This window comes from Macrosteles quadrilineatus, unplaced genomic scaffold, assembly GCF_028750875.1.
Source record: "Macrosteles quadrilineatus isolate MER2022 unplaced genomic scaffold, UCM_ALF_1.0 Scaffold_1__1_contigs__length_201487025, whole genome shotgun sequence".
Lineage (NCBI taxonomy): Eukaryota > Metazoa > Arthropoda > Insecta > Hemiptera > Cicadellidae > Macrosteles > Macrosteles quadrilineatus.
Genome location: NW_026542594.1, coordinates 151,914,565 through 151,936,630, shown reverse-complemented (window position 1 = coordinate 151,936,630; position 22,066 = coordinate 151,914,565). Strand labels below are relative to the sequence as shown.

The following is a 22,066-nucleotide window of genomic DNA, read 5'->3' as shown; positions in this document are numbered from 1 at the left end:
TTGTTTATGTGTTTAAGGTTTTGATGGATTTTCTGACTATTGTGTTTTTGATAAATATATACAAATTTGTTTAAGTTAATATGAGATTTATTTTAAATAGTTATGTAAGTTTACCTATTATTCATAAATCCATTATTCGTTATCCTCAGATCATAAGTTCTGTAAATCAAAAATTATGTATGGCCCACTGTATCACCCGCTTAAGTGATTTTACTGACATTTTTCCATACTAAATATTAGTTTACCCTCATGACTTCAACAGTGGGCCGTCGTATCTTTAATATAAACAATGTGTGGACTATGTGTCTGAAGTAGTAACTGGAAAGATATTTGGTTTTACTTGTCTATTTTAATAGAATAATTCCTTATTTCTTTATCTAAAAAGTTTAAAAATATTCGTTGAAATGCGCTTTTGAGTTGATTATTTTAACCGTTGATTTTCGTTGTAAACATTATCTTAACCCACTTTCATCCAAACATAGAGTTTATTATCAATAACTGTGCTTGTAAATAGTAGGCTATGTAGTAAAATTAAGACATTATTGACATTTTAACAACGCATGTATTTGCTGTTCATCTAATAATTGAGAGAATTCTACTATAACAATCTCTGAATATGATGCCGCCAAATTAAGTTATATCACGTTATTTTCAATGTCAATTTTGTCTGAGTCGTTTCTAAAAATAAATAAATATGTTTTTACAAAAGAGTTTCTAAAGCATAAAATCTAAGGCAAGATTGTAAAAAAAATTTAAATTTTAAAAGTATAAGGTTGATGAAATTGTGTACAGACGATATAGTTTGGATTTTCAAAATCCCACAAACACTCCACCCATTCAAAACTTACAAGGACCACATGAATAAATTATTGCGAGAGCAAAGCTTTTAGTCTGTCCTCCCTCATAAGTGATGATTAAAGAACCAGATGTAGCCCAATTAAGGTGTTTTCCAGTCTGTTGTGCCGGTCCATTCCTCAGATAAAGCAGTGGCAACGCCATAAACTCTGGCCCGTAACCATAAAATTGTCGTCAAACCAGGACTTGGTGACATCCTCTACTAAGTCCTCCTTCCTAAATTACATCTAATCGTCACGAATACCACTTAATCAACGAGTTTTAATGAGTGTTGGGCATACAGCTAATTAGCTCAGACAATCATGAATCAATAATTAACTTTGTCTATTTTATTGCATGAATATCCTATGAATATATACGTAGTGAATATAAACCGGTGATTTAAAAAAAAAAATACTAATCATGAATACTTTAACAGAACCGGCATGAATAAATAAACAAATGATGTTACTGACCCAAAAGTAACATTATTTATAATTGCATAAATGGAACTATCTAAACCATATATTAATGCTATTAGTATTAGACCAGCAACGTATTTTTTTATGTTTATGATCCATACGGGTTCGGTTCATGTATTCGTGGTACAGGTGGTACTGATGCTATTTTTGACGAATATGTGTTATTAGCCACCAGTGTCGTTTGCCACCACTGTAGGATTTGTGTCATTTGCCACCACTTTATACCTGGCTGGGTGAGTCATCAGCCCCAACCCTAGTCCGTCGGTCATCACCCCTCTAGGCACCGGCCGATGGACCAAGGAATACCTATAATTCACACTATCACCCTCTCTTGCAACATTTTTATGGTAAAAAATTCCAACACTCTCTCTAGGAGTAGGGAAATACATGACGGAAACGCTCATTCCTATCTGTGGTTTTGTAGTGTTACGACATAGTTAGTGCTGTTCTCACCAAGTTTTACAAAGTGTTAGTCTAATTTATTTATTTATTTATTCGCTAAAAACGTGCATAATTATTTGCAAATCTACATGAATTAAGCTTTCCGATGACCCACTAATTAATAAATCGGTCCAGTAGAACTCTAGATTTAGCTCTACAAAAAATTTTCAAAGTTGAATTATATATTAAGTAGATGCATATTGCACAAGAATGACATCACAGTTAAATGAATCTTTAATACAAACTATATCTAAAGCGGCTAAATAAAAATGTAAACTAATAACGTACTAAATAAAACCACATTCAATCAACAAATTAATTTAGACGATAGACGGACTTGGTTAACATAAATGTTTTTAGTTGCTTATTTTTAAGAAGTTATCATGCAGAATTTTACACAACATAATACAGAAATATGAAGGATTCTTTCTAAAGAACTTCAAGATAACTTATGATAACAAAACACAGTTTTTAGGTCTGTTATTTATCCCATAACTGTTACATGAACCTAACGACTCAAAGGAATAATTTCAATATATTTTATGATCTTTTTAGAATGTAGATATGTAATTTTTAAACATTTATAATTTATTCTTTGCAATTTTTCTCCAAACTTACTCGTTTAGGAGCTATATCATGCTGAATGTAACAAAAGCTACTTTAATCTAAATTTTACACGCTGTAACTCCTTTACGTAGCTTCATAGAAAAAATTAAACTAAAAACATTTTTAAAATTACAGTCTAAAATCGTCATAAAATACAAGGTGTCCGATAAGAAATTTTTAAGTTAAATATTGAAAATATCAGACTTTAAGGGAAGAGAATTCATATTTTTGAATGCCATAATATAGTAGTTGAAATTCCCCATATAATGTTTTCTCTAAATCGAATAGTTTCTGAGATTGCAAAGGTGGTACATTTAAGTTCTTCACCCTGTATATTCGAAGAATACTAAACACTGAAACTGCGTCTTTTCAAGTATTTTAATGGGATTTAATCTCATTGATGCGTTGTATACTGTGCCAAATGTTATTTTTGTAATAAATCTAATCTTAGGCCATGTAAGGAATATTCAAATAGCTTAAAATACCTTAACATAGATAGACCTATACTGTTTAACTTGCGATTATGTGATTTTGGACTCAAAATGTGCGTTTTCTTTTACCGAACAAGATGGTAAAATTAATTTTCACAATTCACAGTTGTAACTGGAGTTATAAACGTTGATTTAATATCAAAAAAATATAAGTACATCTACATGGTTATGACTAATAGGAACGTCCACGGCGGGAATTCCAGGAACTGACCCTACTGGTGGCAAATGACACTGGTGGCAAACGACACTGGTGGCAAATAGTAGGACACCATTTTGGACCTGAAATTGTAACCGTGAAATCATCGGAAACTCTATTTATAACTAGGTCTAATCTGTTTTCCTATTTTCACAGACCATCAACAATTAAATGGCCTATAGTATGAGCCTATTACTTAAGACTTGTTATAGCCCCATATAGATCACAGGTTACTTTGATCATAATATTACGTAAGTTGTTTATAATAACAGTTGCATAAATACTTTGTATTTAAAATGTTTGTTGTATGAATATTAGTTTTACCAAAATTGAGGGGTGTGCACTGACGATGAAGAGTGCACAGTTATGGAACAGAACAAATAAAACTATCTATCAAAGGTAACTTTAAACAACAACACAAATGTATCGGTTAAGTGCAAAGGTATCCGCAATACAAAATTTTGTGTTGGATTTTGGGTTGATGTTTAAAAAGCCACTTGTAACTGTTTCCCAGATCTAGGCCAACTATGGACAATATATTGGCGATATTGGTACTACCAATGAATATATGTACTCAATGGTTGGGTATGTCCAGAATCCATGACAACGTCACTCGCAGGATTCACTGTAGATGCGGACATTCCAACGGTAATTACCTATTTGGTAGAAAGCACGTTTCTCCGAACATTACCACAGTCGGAATTACACGTTTGTACCCAAATTTTCTATTCCTGCGGATGTATCATTTAAATGTTCCGTTAAGTTTCATTATGTAGCCCGATCTGAAATAGTATACTACGTTACTAGTCCGGAAAATATATCTTTACCGGGCGAGTGGTCGTTACCATACGAGTTTGGTAAACACATTTTGTACAAGTGACGCACGATATTTTTTGTCCTACTACACTATCCTAACCCAAAAAATCCCATACTACTCACAACTCGATTTCATTAAAATATTATACTACTAATCAATTACCAAACGTCGTTTGAATTTGTCCTCAGAAATAAGTGAAAAGTGAAAAAGTTAAATGTTTACTGTGAAAAATCTGTTAACATGATTTGTAAGTTCAGTAACAAAAACTAGAAGGCCCTACGTATTTTTTACTATACAGGATAAGTGTTTTTTATAAATACTGTTGACGCTATTATACAGACATGAGCTGTTCAAAAATAAAATTCATTGGATTTGTAATGTAAATTTTACTACTCACAATAATTACGCGTGCAACTCCGTGTACAATTAGGATAACAAGCAATGTATTCACATTCCAACGTACTGTTCTAACTTTTTAAAAAATAATCAGATTACAGTACTTTGATGGGTTAAATATTAGAGTAAAATGTTACGATTAATTGAACCCTTTCATTTTGAAGTATGAGATGGTATGAGGTATGTATAGTATGGAAATATCATAGTAGGGCGTGATGTCCAAAAAGTTGTTAGTTGAATTACTGTAGTAGGCGCGTTCCTTATCACGTCACCAGACCACAGTTTGTTATCAGGGTATTGGATATACTCGGGGGATGATAACAAGAATAGCCTCTAGAAACATCGACATTGTTCACTTGGACATATCTAATAAAATATATTGTATTGTTATTAGATATTGTAGTGATAAAAGAGCAAATTTCTCCGAGAGTGTGTTTTTAATACAAAGAAAATACTGTAAATTGGTTTACTTCAAAGTATAACTTACCCTCATCCTCATGATCTAAACTTTAACACTTCCTAGTCTTATTATGTTGCATACAAAACGTATACAGATCTGGCTGTATCGACTATCGGAGAAAAATTAACGAATTCAGCCGAGCCAAACACATTGATATAATCAAATCTATATTGGGTAAATTTATTCGTCAGACACTCCATTTAAACTGCTTGATCTATAAGAACCTTTCATAGCGATGTTTGTGTTTAGATAAAAGGGATTTGGCATATGACCCAATAAGTGTTATAAGTGCTACGGTCTGATTGCGAGGGTTATCAAACTAAGGTTATGTAGAATAATACACCTGTATTTTATTTTAACCACTCAAGTCTGACTAGCAGTATTGGCTTAAGGAAAACAAAAGTAGACATCTCATCAAGTTGCTTTAATTAAAAAATAACCAAGTTGAATAACCCATTATTAAATTTTTCTGAAATTATAATTACAAATTTCTTTGTTACGTTGACAGTTTGTGTGACATTAAAGATGTTATTTTGTTAACGAAAAGTTTTCTTTCAGTTTGGTTCGTTCAATTACATCAGCGTACCTAATCAATTGGCTCAACTAACTATGTTGATTATTTTTCTAACACTGGCTATACTACAACTTGACATCGGAATGGACTCTAGTTATATACTTAGTCAAAGCAGCATTTATTGCAGCCCCTTTAATTACCACGACCTATGTTTAAACTACTCGTCATATGATACGTTTGTACCGAACTATCCCAGCTAAGGCCCGGGCCTAAATGAGAGCGACCATAGGTGCGGTGCTGGGTTGGGCTATGCATTGTGAGACTTTCGCTACAAAAACACTATCATACATTCTCATGACAGCAGATATATGATATTGGCCGAACCTTTTGATTTCACCGACGCAGAATCAACCTCAATCCGTGGAAAAATAGAAACTTCTGTCTAGAGCTTAGAACATAATTAATACAGTTGTGTGATGTATATTATAAGAAATAGATTCGTTCATAGGAGCTTGTCGCTTGTTCTCAAACATATGACAGAGTTCAGACATACGACGGAGAACATGGCAAATGTGTAAACAAAATATGAGAAATCGTCTCCAGAAATGTCCTGACGTATCGTTGAGCCAAAAATTACCTTCTATCCATTAAATAAATCACTCCACTCATTCGCCCAAAAGAGCGAAATGTAAAATCACGACGAGCCATTTGAACACAGTCTTGTTACATTTAGTCTGGTATTTGTTCTTGTTTATCTGTTGATTGAAACTTTATCACGCTACGTAACAATACTTTTATATTTTATAGTTCGCCAATACATTGCCGTTTCCACAGTGCCACTATAATACTATATTATATCACTATATTGTTCGGAAATAATAGAACTGATCATCATCATGATTGGTATATATTGTTTCATTTTAGTTAAAATGGTAGAGCTGAATGACGGATTTTTTCCCACGGTTCCAAACAAGTTTTCAATTAACATGGCAGCGGCACCCACCTTGCCACCTCTTGACCCCGAAATTGAGAGGAAAATTAAATATAATGTCTACAACATAAATCAAGGTGTGTCGATGATTGTAGAATGTTACTTAACTGAATCGGACAATATTTACTGAACGCCAAAAGTGCGTTCTTTTTTATATGGTTTGTGCCTCTTTTACATGATTAATTTGAGCAAAGTATCACTTGAATACTTTAAATACTCGACATGTAAGTTAAATTAAATTAGCTAATTACAAGTTGTGTTCAGTAAGGCGTATAATTGGTATTTGTCCATTTACTACCACGAGTATTCCTGTCATCCTATTTTTCACCTATTATAACTTTCGAGTGGCGGAATTGTTATGAAGAAATATACTGGAGTGTAGGGCGGGGCATGGAATGTATTAGTTCTAAGAAAAAATTTTACAATTGTAACTTTTATGGTAATTAGGTGTTTTACTACTTTGTTTGGTTGAGCATATCTATCAGTTTCTTTCATTTCTCGTTTTAGCATGCTTGACTATATGTTATATCTTGAAGGCTGTTAGTTTAGAAGTAAAATACCATTAACAAATTGTTTAAACCCATTAACTTACTGTACGTTTTAGTTTCTCAATAGACAATGGTGGACTATTCAACACTGGTAAATCAGTAATTAAATATCTGAATGTCATTACGTGAATTAAAGAACTGATAATAATGTTTCTCTTGTATTAAAAATACGGACAGTGTGTTTTATTGATGAGCACTACAAGACGTAAACACAAAACCATTACGGCCTTTATGTGTTGCCACCTTTATCGGTAATGCATTCTAAACACCCCTGCCACAGCAAACCTGCAAACTAAGCGAACTTCCATTTGCCTAATTTGATTTTCACTCTTTTTAAATTGCATTAGGTTTAAAGAGTACCTAATAAACGAAAGTGAGTAAGTTGAGTTTTTAATAAAACATTATTAGTTCAGTATACAATTTTGCAAATCTGCTTAGTTTGATCAAAATAAACAGTTTACTTAATAATATGGTGACAGTTAAGCGCACAACAACGTTTCAATGTACTAAATAGTTGTTGTTTTTTTTTTAATCTACAGAATAGTTGAGAAATAAATTGCATAAAATTGTACATGTAAAATGTTATATTTTTAACACTAAACATGGCTAAACCCAATTTTTACCTCATGAAGCATCCCCAATACATTACTGTTCCCATTGTCCGATCGATCTGGTTCTAAAACTCGTTTCTATAAACGGATGTTTAAATTATCGTGCTAACGGACACACACTTACACACTAAAGTAAATTGGCCCGTTATACTGTTGGATGAAGTTTAAATCAAATTCAAGTGATCTATCAAGAAGGAATTCGAAAGGGGATCAACTAAGAATTTTAAAATTATGCATGACAATTATGAAACTGAAGTTGCAAAGATGTTCCATAAGACAAAACAAAACAAATTCCATAAAAGAATCTATGTTAGGCATATTCTATTACTCTCTACTTTTGTCCTTGTGTATTTATTCGTATGATTACAATGTACATACTGATTTGAAGAGATATTCGTTTCGACAATTCCAATTCCCCCCTGGCTCAGTGTATACGTAGTTCAGTTCAGCATGTGATTGTCCGGTCTCACTCATTACGTCACGCTATGGAGCTTCTCTAGTTATGATATGCAAATCAGCTGTTTGTTACTTTGACCACTCCCTCTAATGTCTCACTCACACACGGTGACTGTGACAAGGTCTAACCCATCGCATGATCACACCAGTGGAGAATGTAGGTCTACGGATCAACCGAAACCTAGTCTGAAGTAGTTGAAGTTTATGTTAAGACATTGAGTCTATTGTGGTCAATCGTCGCTGAATTGGCTGTTTTCTATGGGTTCTTACATTGTTTGAAATTCTATTGTTGATTAAAGGTAGTGAACTGACTTTTCAAATAGCGTTATTCAAATTCACGTTAATGTTATACTAACAACCTCCTTCCTATTGATGTTCATATAATTCCGAATAAAAAAGGCTACTTGTAAAACTTTTTATATTATCATTTATGTTGTACCAGCCACATTATTCTTTCGTTACTAACCGTATGTTACTTTTGTTATTTACTTTTTTTGTGGGAAGCAATGATTAAATTCATTGAGACAGAAACATGTTATTTTACAATCGATGAGAAAAAGCATATCATATAAATCATAAAAACGTGTAAAAATTGTTGTTTAATCGTTGTGAGGTTATGACTCGGTCCTAATTGAATAAACAGTTGGTATACAACTTGCTGTATCCCTCCCGTTTATATCGTTTTATTTATGTTACTAGAGACATCTTGCAGTTTTTTGTATGAACTTGTTTATTTGTATCTATCATTATCTAACATCTAGGGGAGAATAATTATTGTATTTCAGTTCAAAGAAGAATGATGATTATCAAAATTATAATCACGTCCATGTATGGTTTACAGAATGCATGGTTCTACATTTGCTGTAGACTACATGTGATACTCTGTGTCACTGTTATCATATCTGTATATGTTGTACAGGTCAAGACAGTGAACCTCCTCTAGGACCTCTCGCTCTACTGTCGTTTCTCTCCCCTACCTCATCAGTCATCAACAACAGTGGCTCCTACCTCAGAGACACACTCACAGCTCATTTCAACACGGGCATCTTTCTCCACGCTAAAGAAAAAGGAGGTAAGCAAACAAGCAATGCATTTTAGTTAAATTTGTCTTTTTTAAAGAATCAGTTAAATTACTATGTTAAATATGTCAAAAATATTTTAATCTATTCGAAAAATTATATTTTTCAGCCCTTTATCCCGTGATACATTTTACGGAAGACCGAAATGCACTCAAGAAGAGGCTTTCTGGCGAGGATACACTCGGAAATGAATTTTTACTTTACCAAGGTGAGTTAATACATATTAAATATTAAAGGCATTGAATGCGTGTGAGTGTTTGGATTTGTATTTAAAATAAACACAATAAATGCGTGGTGTCAACTTTGTCCTTATTTGTATAGGTAATAATCTAATTTATTCAAAATTAAATTTAAAAACTATATGTGAAATCAAGATATATAGATTGAAACTGTAATTTTCTCAATATTTATCTTTGTTGTTTTAAAGGTGTGTACAGAGAAGTCAGAAGCATCAGACCTGAAGGGGTTATCCTGAACGGGCACAGAAGTTCCGTGGAAAGTACCGCGTATATCGTTATGGGATTTAAAAGCCTGGATAAAAACTTTAGCCAGGTAGGTGACTGATTGTTAGTATTTTACTTATTATCATTCAAATTCACATGTCATACTTTGCCATACTTTGCTTTCGTTTGGATTTCTTTGCAAGTTCAAGAGATGGGACTATAGCCTCAACATGTTCTTGTATGTTGTACTCGTGAACTGTTCTCTATATCTATGATGTTGTGTAGAATGTGATGGTTGACTCGTGGAAGGAGTGGACGGGGGCTAGGAACATCTACATGAACCTACCAGACGAGCTAGGACTGAGTCGCATCAGCTTCTACCATCGCGAGGCTCCTGATAGCCTCAACATGTTCTTGTATGTGTACTCGTTAACTGTTCACTATATCTATGATGTTGTGTAGAATGTGATGGTTGACTCGTGGAAGGAGTGGACGGGGGCTAGGAACATCTACATGAACCTACCAGACGAGCTAGGACTGAGTCGCATCAGCTTCTACCATCGCGAGGCTCCTGATAGCCTCAACATGTTCTTGTATGTGTACTCGTTAACTGTTCACTATATCTATGATGTTGTGTAGAATGTGATGGTTGACTCGTGGAAGGAGTGGACGGGGGCTAGGAACATCAACATGAACCTACCAGACGAGCTAGGACTGAGTCGCATCAGCTTCTACCATCGCGAGGCTCCTGATAGCCTCAACAAGTTCTTGTATGTAGTACTCGTGAACTGTTCACTTTATCTATGATGTTGTGTAGAATGTGATGGTTGACTCGTGGAAGGAGTGGACGGGGGCTAGGAACATCAACATGAACCTACCAGACGAGCTAGGACTGAGTCGCATCAGCTTCTACCATCGCGAGGCTCCTGATAGCCTCAACAAGTTCTTGTATGTAGTACTCGTGAACTGTTCACTTTATCTATGATGTTGTGTAGAATGTGATGGTGGACTCGTGGAAGGAGTGGACGGGGGCTAGGAACATCTACATGAACCTACCAGACGAGCTAGGACTGAGTCGCATCAGCTTCTACCATCGCGAGGCTCCTGATAGCCTCAACATGTTCTTGTATGTGTACTCGTTAACTGTTCACTATATCTATGATGTTGTGTAGAATGTGATGGTTGACTCGTGGAAGGAGTGGACGGGGGCTAGGAACATTAACATGAACCTACCAGACGAGCTAGGACTGAGTCGCATCAGCTTCTACCATCGCGAGGCTCCTGATAGCCTCAACAAGTTCTTGTATGTAGTACTCGTGAACTGTTCACTTTATCTATGATGTTGTGTAGAATGTGATGGTTGACTCGTGGAAGGAGTGGACGGGGGCTAGGAACATCTACATGAACCTACCAGACGAGCTAGGACTGAGTCGCATCAGCTTCTACCATCGCGAGGCTCCTGATAGCCTCAACAAGTTCTTGTATGTAGTACTCGTGAACTGTTCACTTTATCTATGGTGTTGTGTAGAATGTGATGGTTGACTCGTGGAAGGAGTGGACGGGGGCTAGGAACATCTACATGAACCTACCAGACGAGCTAGGACTGAGTCGCATCAGCTTCTACCATCGCGAGGCTCCTGATAGCCTCAACATGTTCTTGTATGTTGTACTCGTGGAATGTACAAGTGTGGATACAATAGAACATCAGGTGAGAAAATGTCACTGATGATGTAATTAATATATTTCCCCTTTCTGTAACGACAAACCATCGTCATTATGTAAAATGAATGAATATAGGTTATTTATCTCATCTCACAGCTCATTAACTCGATCATTCACGCTGTTCTGCTATTATTGTACTGTAGCATAATCTGGAAATGTCCGTGTCCTTTGCTGTATTTGTGTGTATTCTATGTTCGGTTGGCCCCCACTAGGTATGAATATTTTTACCCCATTTAGTATTGTTTGAATTGAGAGATTGTAACTAGTCAGGGCCTTATAAAGATTAGTGGTCTAAATGGTATCAACGAAATTGTTAAGTATATTTCATACCAGCTCTAAAAGGTTAACCAATTAGATTATAGCTGTCAATAATCGGATGTTTGACGATACTCATACGTTTAGACACTACAAAACACGTACAACTACAAAGATATAAATCAAAGAGATTTGTCGTGTGTTAACGCTGAAGGTTTACTTTGTTTTACACAACTTTCCGCAGAGTGGCGGAAAAGTTTCAGCTACAAAACAGTCAGTGGGCAAAAAAACTGTTTCTCCTCCACTTTAGATGCATATTTTAACACTAACTGATGTTGAGACTGTAAGATTTTTTGCTGGGTGTTTGGAATATATTGCGCATAAAAATACATCTCGCAAAAAGTTTCTAATTATTTTGAGAGAAGGTTTTTTGCACCTCTGACCAAAATGAAATACTACCAGATAATATGGTAAACGCCAATATTATTATCATTCTCGTAGATATTGTATGTTTTATTAGACTTATGTAAACTCTTAAGCTTGAACAGGAATCCATGTAAATTGGCATTTCTTTTTACCTTTTTACAAAGCAATATAGTTGTAATCTTTTCAACGATACGTAATAGCTGTGTGAAAACCTTGGTTATCAATAACTACTTTTAACTTTTGATTGTTGTAGTCATAAACATGCTGTGTTGCGTTATTTGATATCTAATAAATGTGTTCATTTATTTGTATCCGTGTCCCAGATGAAGCTGATCGACTTCGCTCAAAGACTGCGAGCGGAGCGAATGACTGCATGTGTGACTGTGTACGGAGTGACACTCGTTGACTGAGGTAATATTACTACGTAGTAATTAGTTTCTTACACTATCAATCTAGGAGGAGACTAAGCTCTATAATATTTTTATATGAAAAGCTTTCTAAAAGAAAATTATTAAGATCGGGTATCTCATCGCTTTTTAAAATTGTGCAACTTTAGCGGAGAGTAGCCTATCGTTCTTTGGCTATCCAAGTTCATAATATATTTACGTACAAAATATTAGCAATGTGGGCCTTTTTTCAAACATATAACGCCTAAAAAGTATTTTTTTAATTATTCTGTAAGTGATATTTAAAGTAGTCTCCAAGCTAAAATTCATGCTAAATTTTTATTTTTTGTATTTGAATTTATGGAGCGAAAAAATGGGAATTATGAAGTGGAAAATGGGGATTTTTTATTTATGGAGTGAAAAATCATACCGTCTCAACATCAGTGTTAGTGTTAAAATATGCATCCAAAGTGGATGAGAAACACAGTTTTTGCCCACTGACTGTTTGTAGTCGAAACGTTATGGACTAGAAACTCTCATAATGTCATTTAATATTTAAGTGTTTGAACAATAATAATTATACAAATTATTATTAGTATTTATTTATTAACTAGTGTTCATGTTGCTCGAAATCGAGCGATTGCAAAGTAGTACAGGAGTTATTATAAACAAATAACTTGTTTAAAACTAATTACAGTCATAATTTCCGATGATTTTAAAAGAGTCAATTAAAAGATTATTAACTAATGGAAATACTCACAATTTACATAACAGTGCTATTCTAGTTTAAAGGGTTAATTTTTTACAATCAAACTGCCCATGGATGGGAAAAGGTAAGCTTACAATTTAAGTCAACGAAAAAAGGCGGTCAGCTTTTATAAAGTAACGTACCTACGTTATTTAGTAAATTTGTAGACAATAAGGTGTAGGCTACTTTAAACTCTACAGGACAGAGTTAGGCAAAAACTGGCAGAACTCTGAAATGGTGTTATTCATCATAGGCCTACTCATATGTCAAATCCTTAAAATAAAAATTCAATAACTAATAACTTATATCATGAAACACAAACCAACATCCAAAACTATACACATTTTTAATACAACATGGATAATTTACACATTGACTGTTTACAATTCATATGTTCTTCTCACTATTATTGTTTGCTTCGCAACGGGAAAAATATGTTTCATAATCATTGAAATAGATTTATAATAAATAATCCATCATAAAGTTTAAGATTAAATAAACCTACCACATAGTTGTTTTATTTTTTTGGATCAGCTGTCTGAAATTGTGAAATAGGCATTTGAGAGTTCTGTTTTTTTCAGTCATTTAAATGTCAACTGTTTAGCTGCTAACTCGTGTATTCCAATTTTTATTTTATTGTTAAAAATGCCAAAATACTTACTTATTGTTTAATGCAAAACAGATTGTAAATAAAACTATGTAAAAAAAAAATTTAAATGTCAAAGCAAATGTAAACATTGTGAATTTTCTCCTGCTTCCATGGAGACCAACTATTAATATTTAATTTCTGACAACACAATTAATATATTAACAACCCCCCCCCCCTAATATATTAATATATTAGTTCCCTAGATGGGTGTCTCCGCATTCGTCTGTTTTCAAGGACCCAGTCTTCTTCCCCTTGGCATACTGACAATTAATTACCTAACTTGTCAAGTTCATGTAGTAATTCATTAATACTGTTAGTTTATACAGAAAATTACATAAAAAGTTACTTGGCTTGGTGTTCTAACAACTGCAAACACAAAATACACAAAAAAGCAAAAAGACAAAAAAAGCAAACACAAAAAAGTCAAAAAGAATCAAGTTATTGGTAAAAAAAACCATGTTTGTGTAACAACATTATTCACATGAAGTAAATTATTTGTTTGATTTGTCGATCAGCTGTTTCGTTTCAAATGAATTAATAATGTCAAAGATTTGTGATTTTAAATACATATATTATTATAGTAAAGTTTTCTAAATCATGGTAACTCAACTAAATTTTACTATTGCCAGCATTAAAATAAAGTAGTAAGATCCATTATGAGTAAACTTTAAGGCACTCAATCCTTGATTGAAATGTAGTATACATTAACAGTCATAATACACAACAATTATTATGTAGTAGACTTTGACTATTTTAAAGTAACAAACATATGTTTCTGTAAATAAAAAATACCTCCCATGTTATCCTTATGGAGAAATACGAAACTTTAAAGGGCCCCAGGGCCTCACTCTCTAATTGTTTCCCTAAAAAGAAAGTTTCCTGCACAACTTCATGTTATGCTCTTTCCAATGACACCAAAAACATGTAAATCGGTTCAGTAGTTTTGGAGGAGTAATTGTAACAAAAAACCTGCTTGCGTATTAAATAAGTACTAGTGTAAATGTTGCTCGAATTCGAGCAATTGCAAAGAAGTACAGGGGTTATTTATAAACAAATAACTTGTTTAAAAACTAATAACAGTCATAATTTCTGATGATTTTAAAAGAGTCAACTATAAGATTATTAACTAAAGGAAATACTCACTATTTACATGACAGTCCTATTCAAGTTTAAAGGGTTAATTTTTAACAATCAATCTGCCCATGTACGGGAAAAGGTAAGCTTACATTAAGTCAACGTAAAAAGGCTGTCAGCTTTTATGAAGTACCGTACCTACTTAGGTACGGTACTTACAACAACTACTTAACATAACACTAGTTTAGTTTATAACATTTATAACATTATAACATAATAACAACATTATAATATATTATTATTATAATATAACATTATAACATTTATAACATTTAGTTTAGTTGATAACGGTTAAACAACTTTGTTTAGCCAATATTTAGACAATAAGGTGTAGGCTACTTTAAACTCTACAGGATAGAGTTAGGCAAAAACTGGCAGAACTCTGAAATGGTGTTATTTATCATAGGCTTACTCATATGCCAAATCCTTAAAATTGCAATAACTAATAACCATTCAACACAAACCAACATCCAAAACTAAACACATTTTTAATACATTATAGATAATTTACACATTGACTGTTTTACATATGTTCTTCTTCTCACTATTAATTTTTGCTTCGCAACGGGAAAAATCTGTTTCATAATCATTGAAATAGATTTATAATAAAATAATAATCTATCATAAAGTTTAAGATTAAACAAACCTACCACATAGTTGTTTTACATGGTGGAAGGAAAATACTTTTTTTTGGATCAGCTGTCGGAATTTGTGAAATAGAAATTTGACAGTTCTAGTTGTTTACAATAAAATGTCAAAGCAAATGTAAACATTGTGAATTTTTTCATGCTTCCATGGAAACAAATTATTTAATATTTAATTTCTGACAACAGCTGGAGTTTCAAAACAATGTTTGTTTCCCATGTTAATCTTATGGAGGAATACGAAACTTTAAAGGGCCCTAGGGCCTCACTCTCTAATTATTTACCTAAAAAGAAAGTTTCCTGCACAACTTCACGTTACGCTCTTTCCAATGACACCAAAAACTTGTCAATCGGTTCAGCAGTTTCGGAGGAGTAATTGTCACAAAAATCCTGCTTGCGTATTAAATAAGTACTAGTGTACATGTTGCTCGGATTCGAGCAATTGTTAAGTATTACAGGATTTGCAAACCAATAAATTCATACTTAGCTATCAACATTTCAACAAAAACACACCTACCTTTCCTGTATGTGTTTCCTGAATGTGTTTTCCTGTGTGTGTTGTGTGTTTGTTGTGGTTGCAGCAAACCTAAGCACTCATATAAAAATTAACTTAATGTTATTTAAATAGGAAAACAATTTCCATTTTCAGGGAATATCTTTGTATAAATTAAGCCAGGTAAATGGAAATTCACTTAGGTTTGCTGCGGATACACAATTTTAATAACAGCAAAGATTAAAGAATCAGAATTATTACTTATATCCATGAATTTATCTAACAATTATTTCCTGTAAAATATTATTACAGCAGTTCAAAAATATTGAAACAAACTCGATCAACAAATGATGTAACTGAAAGAATTCCATACTAATGACATTAACATATAGTTTGACAGTTCCATTTAATCAATGTTAAATGTTTACATTCGGGCATAGACAAAAATGATTTAGGCGAGTGACATATTTTATTAATGTTTATGATCCCTACCGTTCCTGTTCTAATAATCATGCAGTATTTAATATGTTTGAACCAGCTGTGTGGAATTGTGAAATCAAAATTAATTTGACAGTTCTGCTTGTTTACATTTTTAAATTTTGTGGATTTGTTCTTTGTTACCATGGATACCATCAATAAATATTTCACTTTTAATTTCTGACAACAGCTGGAGTTTCATAACAAATTTTGTTTCCCATGTTAATCTTATGGATAAATACAAAACTTTAAAGGGCTCCAGGGCCTCACTCTCTAATTATTTCCTTAAAAAGAAAGTTTCCTGCACAACTTCACGTTACGCTCTTTCCAATGACACCAAAAACATCTCAATTGGTTCAGTAGTTTCGGAGGAATAATTGTCACAAAAAAACCTGCTTGCGTATTAAATAAGTACGAGAGGTCGTCCAGTGGTCGAAACTCGACCAAAAATATCTAATGTACTGTACTCACTTATCTATTTTCACCCCACACTGTAAATAAAACATGTGATTGGAGTTTCTTCCATTTGTTTTGATTTTCTGTTTATATTTCGTTGTTATTTCGTCACCATGGCAACGCATAAGATCCATGTTAATTTTTTCAAATTTTTAAACTCATTTTTCGTGCTTATCTTTGAGCCTATTTAAATTTATAAAGGGATTCTGCACACCTAGAGGAAAATAGCTTTCTAACGGTATGCGTAGATTTTACCTTCGATGCACACGAGCTGAGAAAAAAGGTTTTAAAGAAACATGCTTGCCTATTAATATATAGACGAGAGGTCGTCCAGTGGTCGAAACTCGACCAAAAATATGTAATGTACTCACTTAACTATTTTCACCCCACACTGTAAATAAAACATGTGATTGGAGTTTCCTCCATTTGTTTTGATTTTCTGTTTATATTTCGTTGTTATTTCGTAACCAGCATAGCAACGCATAAGATCCATGTTATTTTTTTACAACTTTTAAACTTATTTTTTGTGCTTATCTTTGAGCCTATTTAAATTTATAAAGGGATTCTGCACACCTACAGGAAAATAGCTTTCCAACGGTATGCGTAGATTTTCCCTACGATGCACACGAGCTGAGAAAAAAGGTTTTAAAGAAACATGCTTGCCTATTAATATATAGATAGATAGATAGATAGATAGATATAGATATATAGATAGAAATAGATTATGATTATCAATATATGAAATATTGAAACCCATGCCTATAAAAAGTTTTCCCTATAAAAAAAGCTCTTTCAAAATAAGTTTATATACATATTTTCATAATAATACCATTCATAAAATTGACAAGATGTTCAAATTAAATTTCCTAACCATATTTCCAGACGACAGCTACAACACGATAAACGGGGACTTCCAAGGCGGTGACTGTTTCTTACCACATACCTACATCATCAGGTGGTTGGATGTTGCTACACTACAACGCTAACAACCTAACAAAGAGTGTTACAGTTGTAAAGACTTACTACTTCTCTCATTTACAAAACATGATAGTCCTAGGGTTCCTCACGTGTTTACTAACTGTGAAGTGGTAAAATAATATGAATATACTTTGAGACCGTTGTTAAATCAATATATTTCACTGTCTAGCCTAACAGTTTGATAATGAAAGGTATGAAATGCACAATACATATCAAGGAAAGATGAACAATAATGTACCTGCTGGCTACCAAAACTGTAGCTGCTGTTATGAGTTTGTTTACAATTGTAACTTTACAATGGTCAATTGTAACTCGACTGTGATTATTTTACTAAACATATCTAGATTGTTTGATCACAATCAGGTTTAATTTAATTAGATAATGATAACGATTAATGAAGGTATTGTTGTCGAACTATGATGTTAATAGCGTACTTAAACTTGTTGAAAATAAACTATTTTGAAACCAATATTGTGTTGTTTCCGTATTCCGATAAATCTCGAGTGAAGGTTGGTGTCAAAACTGTAGGCCTATCATTGAGTAGACTATTTTTTCGTAATCCTTAGCTTTTATTTGGATAAAGATAAGAGTGTGTTGGCTGTAAACAAAGCAGTTTAAACACAACGGCAGAGCTGGGTATCTGGCTAATGGACGTGGATCTATAGACTCTAGAGGGTTTAAATTAAATCCATATCCCGTTACGAAAGAAGATTAGCATAACAGGATAAACATTTCCAGTTAGTTTCACATGGACTAAACAAACTGCTGTTTTAAACCTAACAAAACAACATCGGATCCAACGGATTTTGGCTCTCAAATCCCTGCTAAGTCTGATTACAAAACTATTTTACGGCGTCCTCGAACGATTTGTTTCATCATCGACTAAACCAACATATAATATCAAATTGTTACTAGAATTTATACGCATAATGGTAACGTTAGCTCTTTCGTAACTCGATGATTATCTTTCAACCAATTATTTTATAATATTTCTTCAAATTAAAAGTTACTTATATCCCGAAATGTTGGCGGATGTATCAATACATTATATTAAGAATATTTTAATTTATTTGTATGATAAAGTGATAAAAACGTTTGCTACTTGATCACGTTTGTTTGTTGTTCAGCGATAAAAACAACAACCAACTAGTGGCAATTAATTTCCTCCTTTCACTAACACGGTGGGGGAGATCCTTCGTTAAGTAGTAATTAGGGTTTTCAATAAATCGTCTACAAAATATTAGAAAGCATTAAATTGGAATGTTTTGGTTTAAAGATTGCGTTTGACAGCCCTTCTGGCAAATAAATTAAAATCAACTAATTTTTATAAGCTCATCGCATTTAGAGTGGGTAAGACAGTCGACATGATCTATTTGAGTTTACAGTTACAACTTAATGGAGACGTGATTTGTGATGTTTTTTATATCAGACACATAGTTTTTACACCTATAAAAAAATTAGATAAATTGCATGTCTTAAAACTTCTTTTGGTTCAATAAAATTGAATTAGGCCTCTAAGATGTCGATAAGATGACTGTTCATGACAGTAGCAAACGAGAATACTAAACTAGAGAATGCTAGTTTCTCTTTTGGTGATGACAAACACGTCTCCTACATAATCTTGAATCACGCATACCCCAAAACACTTACTAGGACAGACACAATACAGTTGTTTCTCATACTTATCAACTACCATTTAGAATTAACAGTTAATAGGAGGTAAAGCAACAAGGATATTGCAAAAGTTATTTTACTAAAAGAATATATTAAAATCTGAACATTGATATGCAAGCTGATTCGTGTGAATCAAAATTAGTCAAATGGCCTCAAATCAATCAACAATTGTTTTCTACTCGAGAAAGATCACTACGACAGCTAGAAGCAACGGATGCAATTAGTCCGCTTTGTCAGCTGATAACTGTACCTGGCTTTGGCATTTACACATGAATACGACTGTAACTATTGTCCAATCATTGGCACTAGCACATGTTAAGTAGGCGAGAGAAAGTAGCATCATTGACAACGCAGAGCAAAAATGTACACATAGGCCTCTACACAAAAATTTAAGAACCTTGGTACCTATGACATATTCTTTTTGTTGTTGTGAGGATGTTTTAGCACAGAGGAACAAAAACTATAGATTCCTCTATTGTATTGGCCTTCTTCTGTGAATTTCTAAGCTACGCCTAACCAGTCACCATTCGAAGAAGCTCCTACGAGGTTCGATAAGAGACGCTGGAGGGCGACCTTGTAGGTCTTGGTCAGGGTCGTCCACCACATTCCCTTCCACACAGTCACTCCTCACTCCTCTCATTCATGAGAAAATTCACTTTATGAATAAGTCGAGTTCCAGGAAAGTGTTATCAATGTTTCTGCTACTTGATCATTGGTATTGCCATTATCAAAGACTATTTTATAATCTTTGTAGGATTTTTACTCATATTGAATGCCTTCACACTTAGTATTAATTCATATAATATACAGGGCGTCCTGTAAGTAAACAGCCAAACTCAGGAAATGGTTCTATGGGTCAAAATACATAGACTATTAAGAATATCAAGTTGTATAATGAGTCAAACCTGACTAGCTCAGTCCTATTCCACCCAATTTTGCAACTAAAAATCTTAATATTATTTCAGTTATTTTTATTCGGTCTTGTTGAATTTGGTTTCGTTTAATCGGAAGGTTAAAATGCTAAATAAAAGTGTTCTTGACATTTTACTCATTAAATCAGCGATTATTTTTAGTTCATTTAAATTTTTTTAAATGTAAATGGCCACCATTTTGAAATTTTGATTTGAATCAAGATAACTTTTTTCCTAACATGGGTCTCTTCTACTTTCACATACATACATACCAAGTTTCATAAAGATCGATTCGAAAAATCCAAAGATAAAGCTGTTAATGTGAAAAGTACAAAATTGTGGGTATCTGGTTAACAAAGCGACTTAGAAAAAATGTTATTCCTCATTTTCTTTTTAATTTGCCCCATGAACTATTTCCTGGAGTTTGGCTGTTTACTTACCAACACCCTGTATATCGCATAATGTAAATACAGTAGTAGTCTTACGCCAACAAAATATTCCAAACAAGTAAGATGGTAAAAGTAGTGTTATTATTGCTTTTAAAGCAAATATTTTTACTTAAAAGTGAGTGAATGATTTTAAAATTTAAGTCATTAGCAGCGTAGTTACTATTCTGTTCAGTTAACTGTCAAAACAATGTTCATCCAAAGCTAGAGAGAGATAATTAGAAACGCTTGGTTTCAATTGCTGTAATTGCTACTGAAACTCGTAGACAACAGACCAAACTCCTCAACTGTCGTTCTAGAAAACATGGTGTCTTAATTATATTAATACTTTAGTCTTTTAAAGTCTCTATATTTTATGAATCATAGAAAAAGCCCAGGGTAAGGTAAGTTTATGTTTTATAATCATATTTTGTTCTATGCATTATGTAAAAGCCAAATAGTGTTTAATCCCAGACATATTTATTGCTCGGTCACACTGCTATATTTCTGGATTTCTACTTCACATGGTTGAACAACTTATTCACAAATTGTAGTATAAATAGGGGAAAAATTACACTATAATAATAACTTAACTGAAATGCCACCATTCGTTGTTTGTTAAATTAAACAGTATTTTAAAACATGCAGCTATAACGATTGTATGTGGCTTACAAGCTTACAACGATGTAAAGAAATACATCATACCATATACACCTGAACAAGTTATATGCAAACATTGCGCAATATTTTTTTAATAGCCAACATGCTACTCAGACTTTATTCTATCTAACGAAGCTTTATTGATAACAAGTTGAACGTTAGAGGTTCGACATAGGAACTAGGCCGGTGCGACGGATGTGTACACGATGTTCAGAAGTGCACGTGTTCACATGTTCAGATGTTCATCGCATGTGTTTATGTGGTTCACCACTCCGCACCGTCCAGTCATGTCAACACACATTTCACGCTATAGCTGTCACTAGGAACCCATTAGGATTTAAACTTTCTGTAAACATGTTGTGTAGTTTGGTCCATCTTTTAGCGGGACTTATAAACACGTTTCAATTTGTGTAACGCTTTTTAACAGCAATATAAGATGTATGAGCAAAACATATTTTCATGGAACTACCTACCTCAATGTTGCTTTTAAAAGAAGTTAAACTTCTGCAAGATAATCCGTTAGATTATTGTCTTAATAATGTTCGATACGTTTGAATCGATGAAAGACTAACTACTACTTTCAATTACAATTTAGTAGTAACATTTGTATAATAAAAAGTATTATAAATAGCGAAAAAGTTGGTAAACCAAGGTTCATTGCCC

General features: G+C 33.4%; 1 protein-coding gene across 1 annotated transcript in view; it reads left to right on the top strand.

Moving 5' to 3' along the window:
- LOC128983015 (uncharacterized) overlaps positions 1–18,202 on the top strand; it is a 56,623-nt gene extending 38,421 nt beyond the window's left edge. The window contains exons 3-8 of the mRNA XM_054402137.1: positions 8,763–8,915; positions 9,032–9,130; positions 9,350–9,474; positions 10,894–11,073; positions 12,092–12,179; positions 17,638–18,202. Coding sequence (XP_054258112.1) covers positions 8,763–8,915; positions 9,032–9,130; positions 9,350–9,474; positions 10,894–11,073; positions 12,092–12,178 — 644 coding nt within the window. The 3' untranslated portion in view covers position 12,179; positions 17,638–18,202. The remainder of the gene's footprint in view (positions 1–8,762; positions 8,916–9,031; positions 9,131–9,349; positions 9,475–10,893; positions 11,074–12,091; positions 12,180–17,637) is intronic.
- Positions 18,203–22,066: the final 3,864 nt, after the last annotated feature.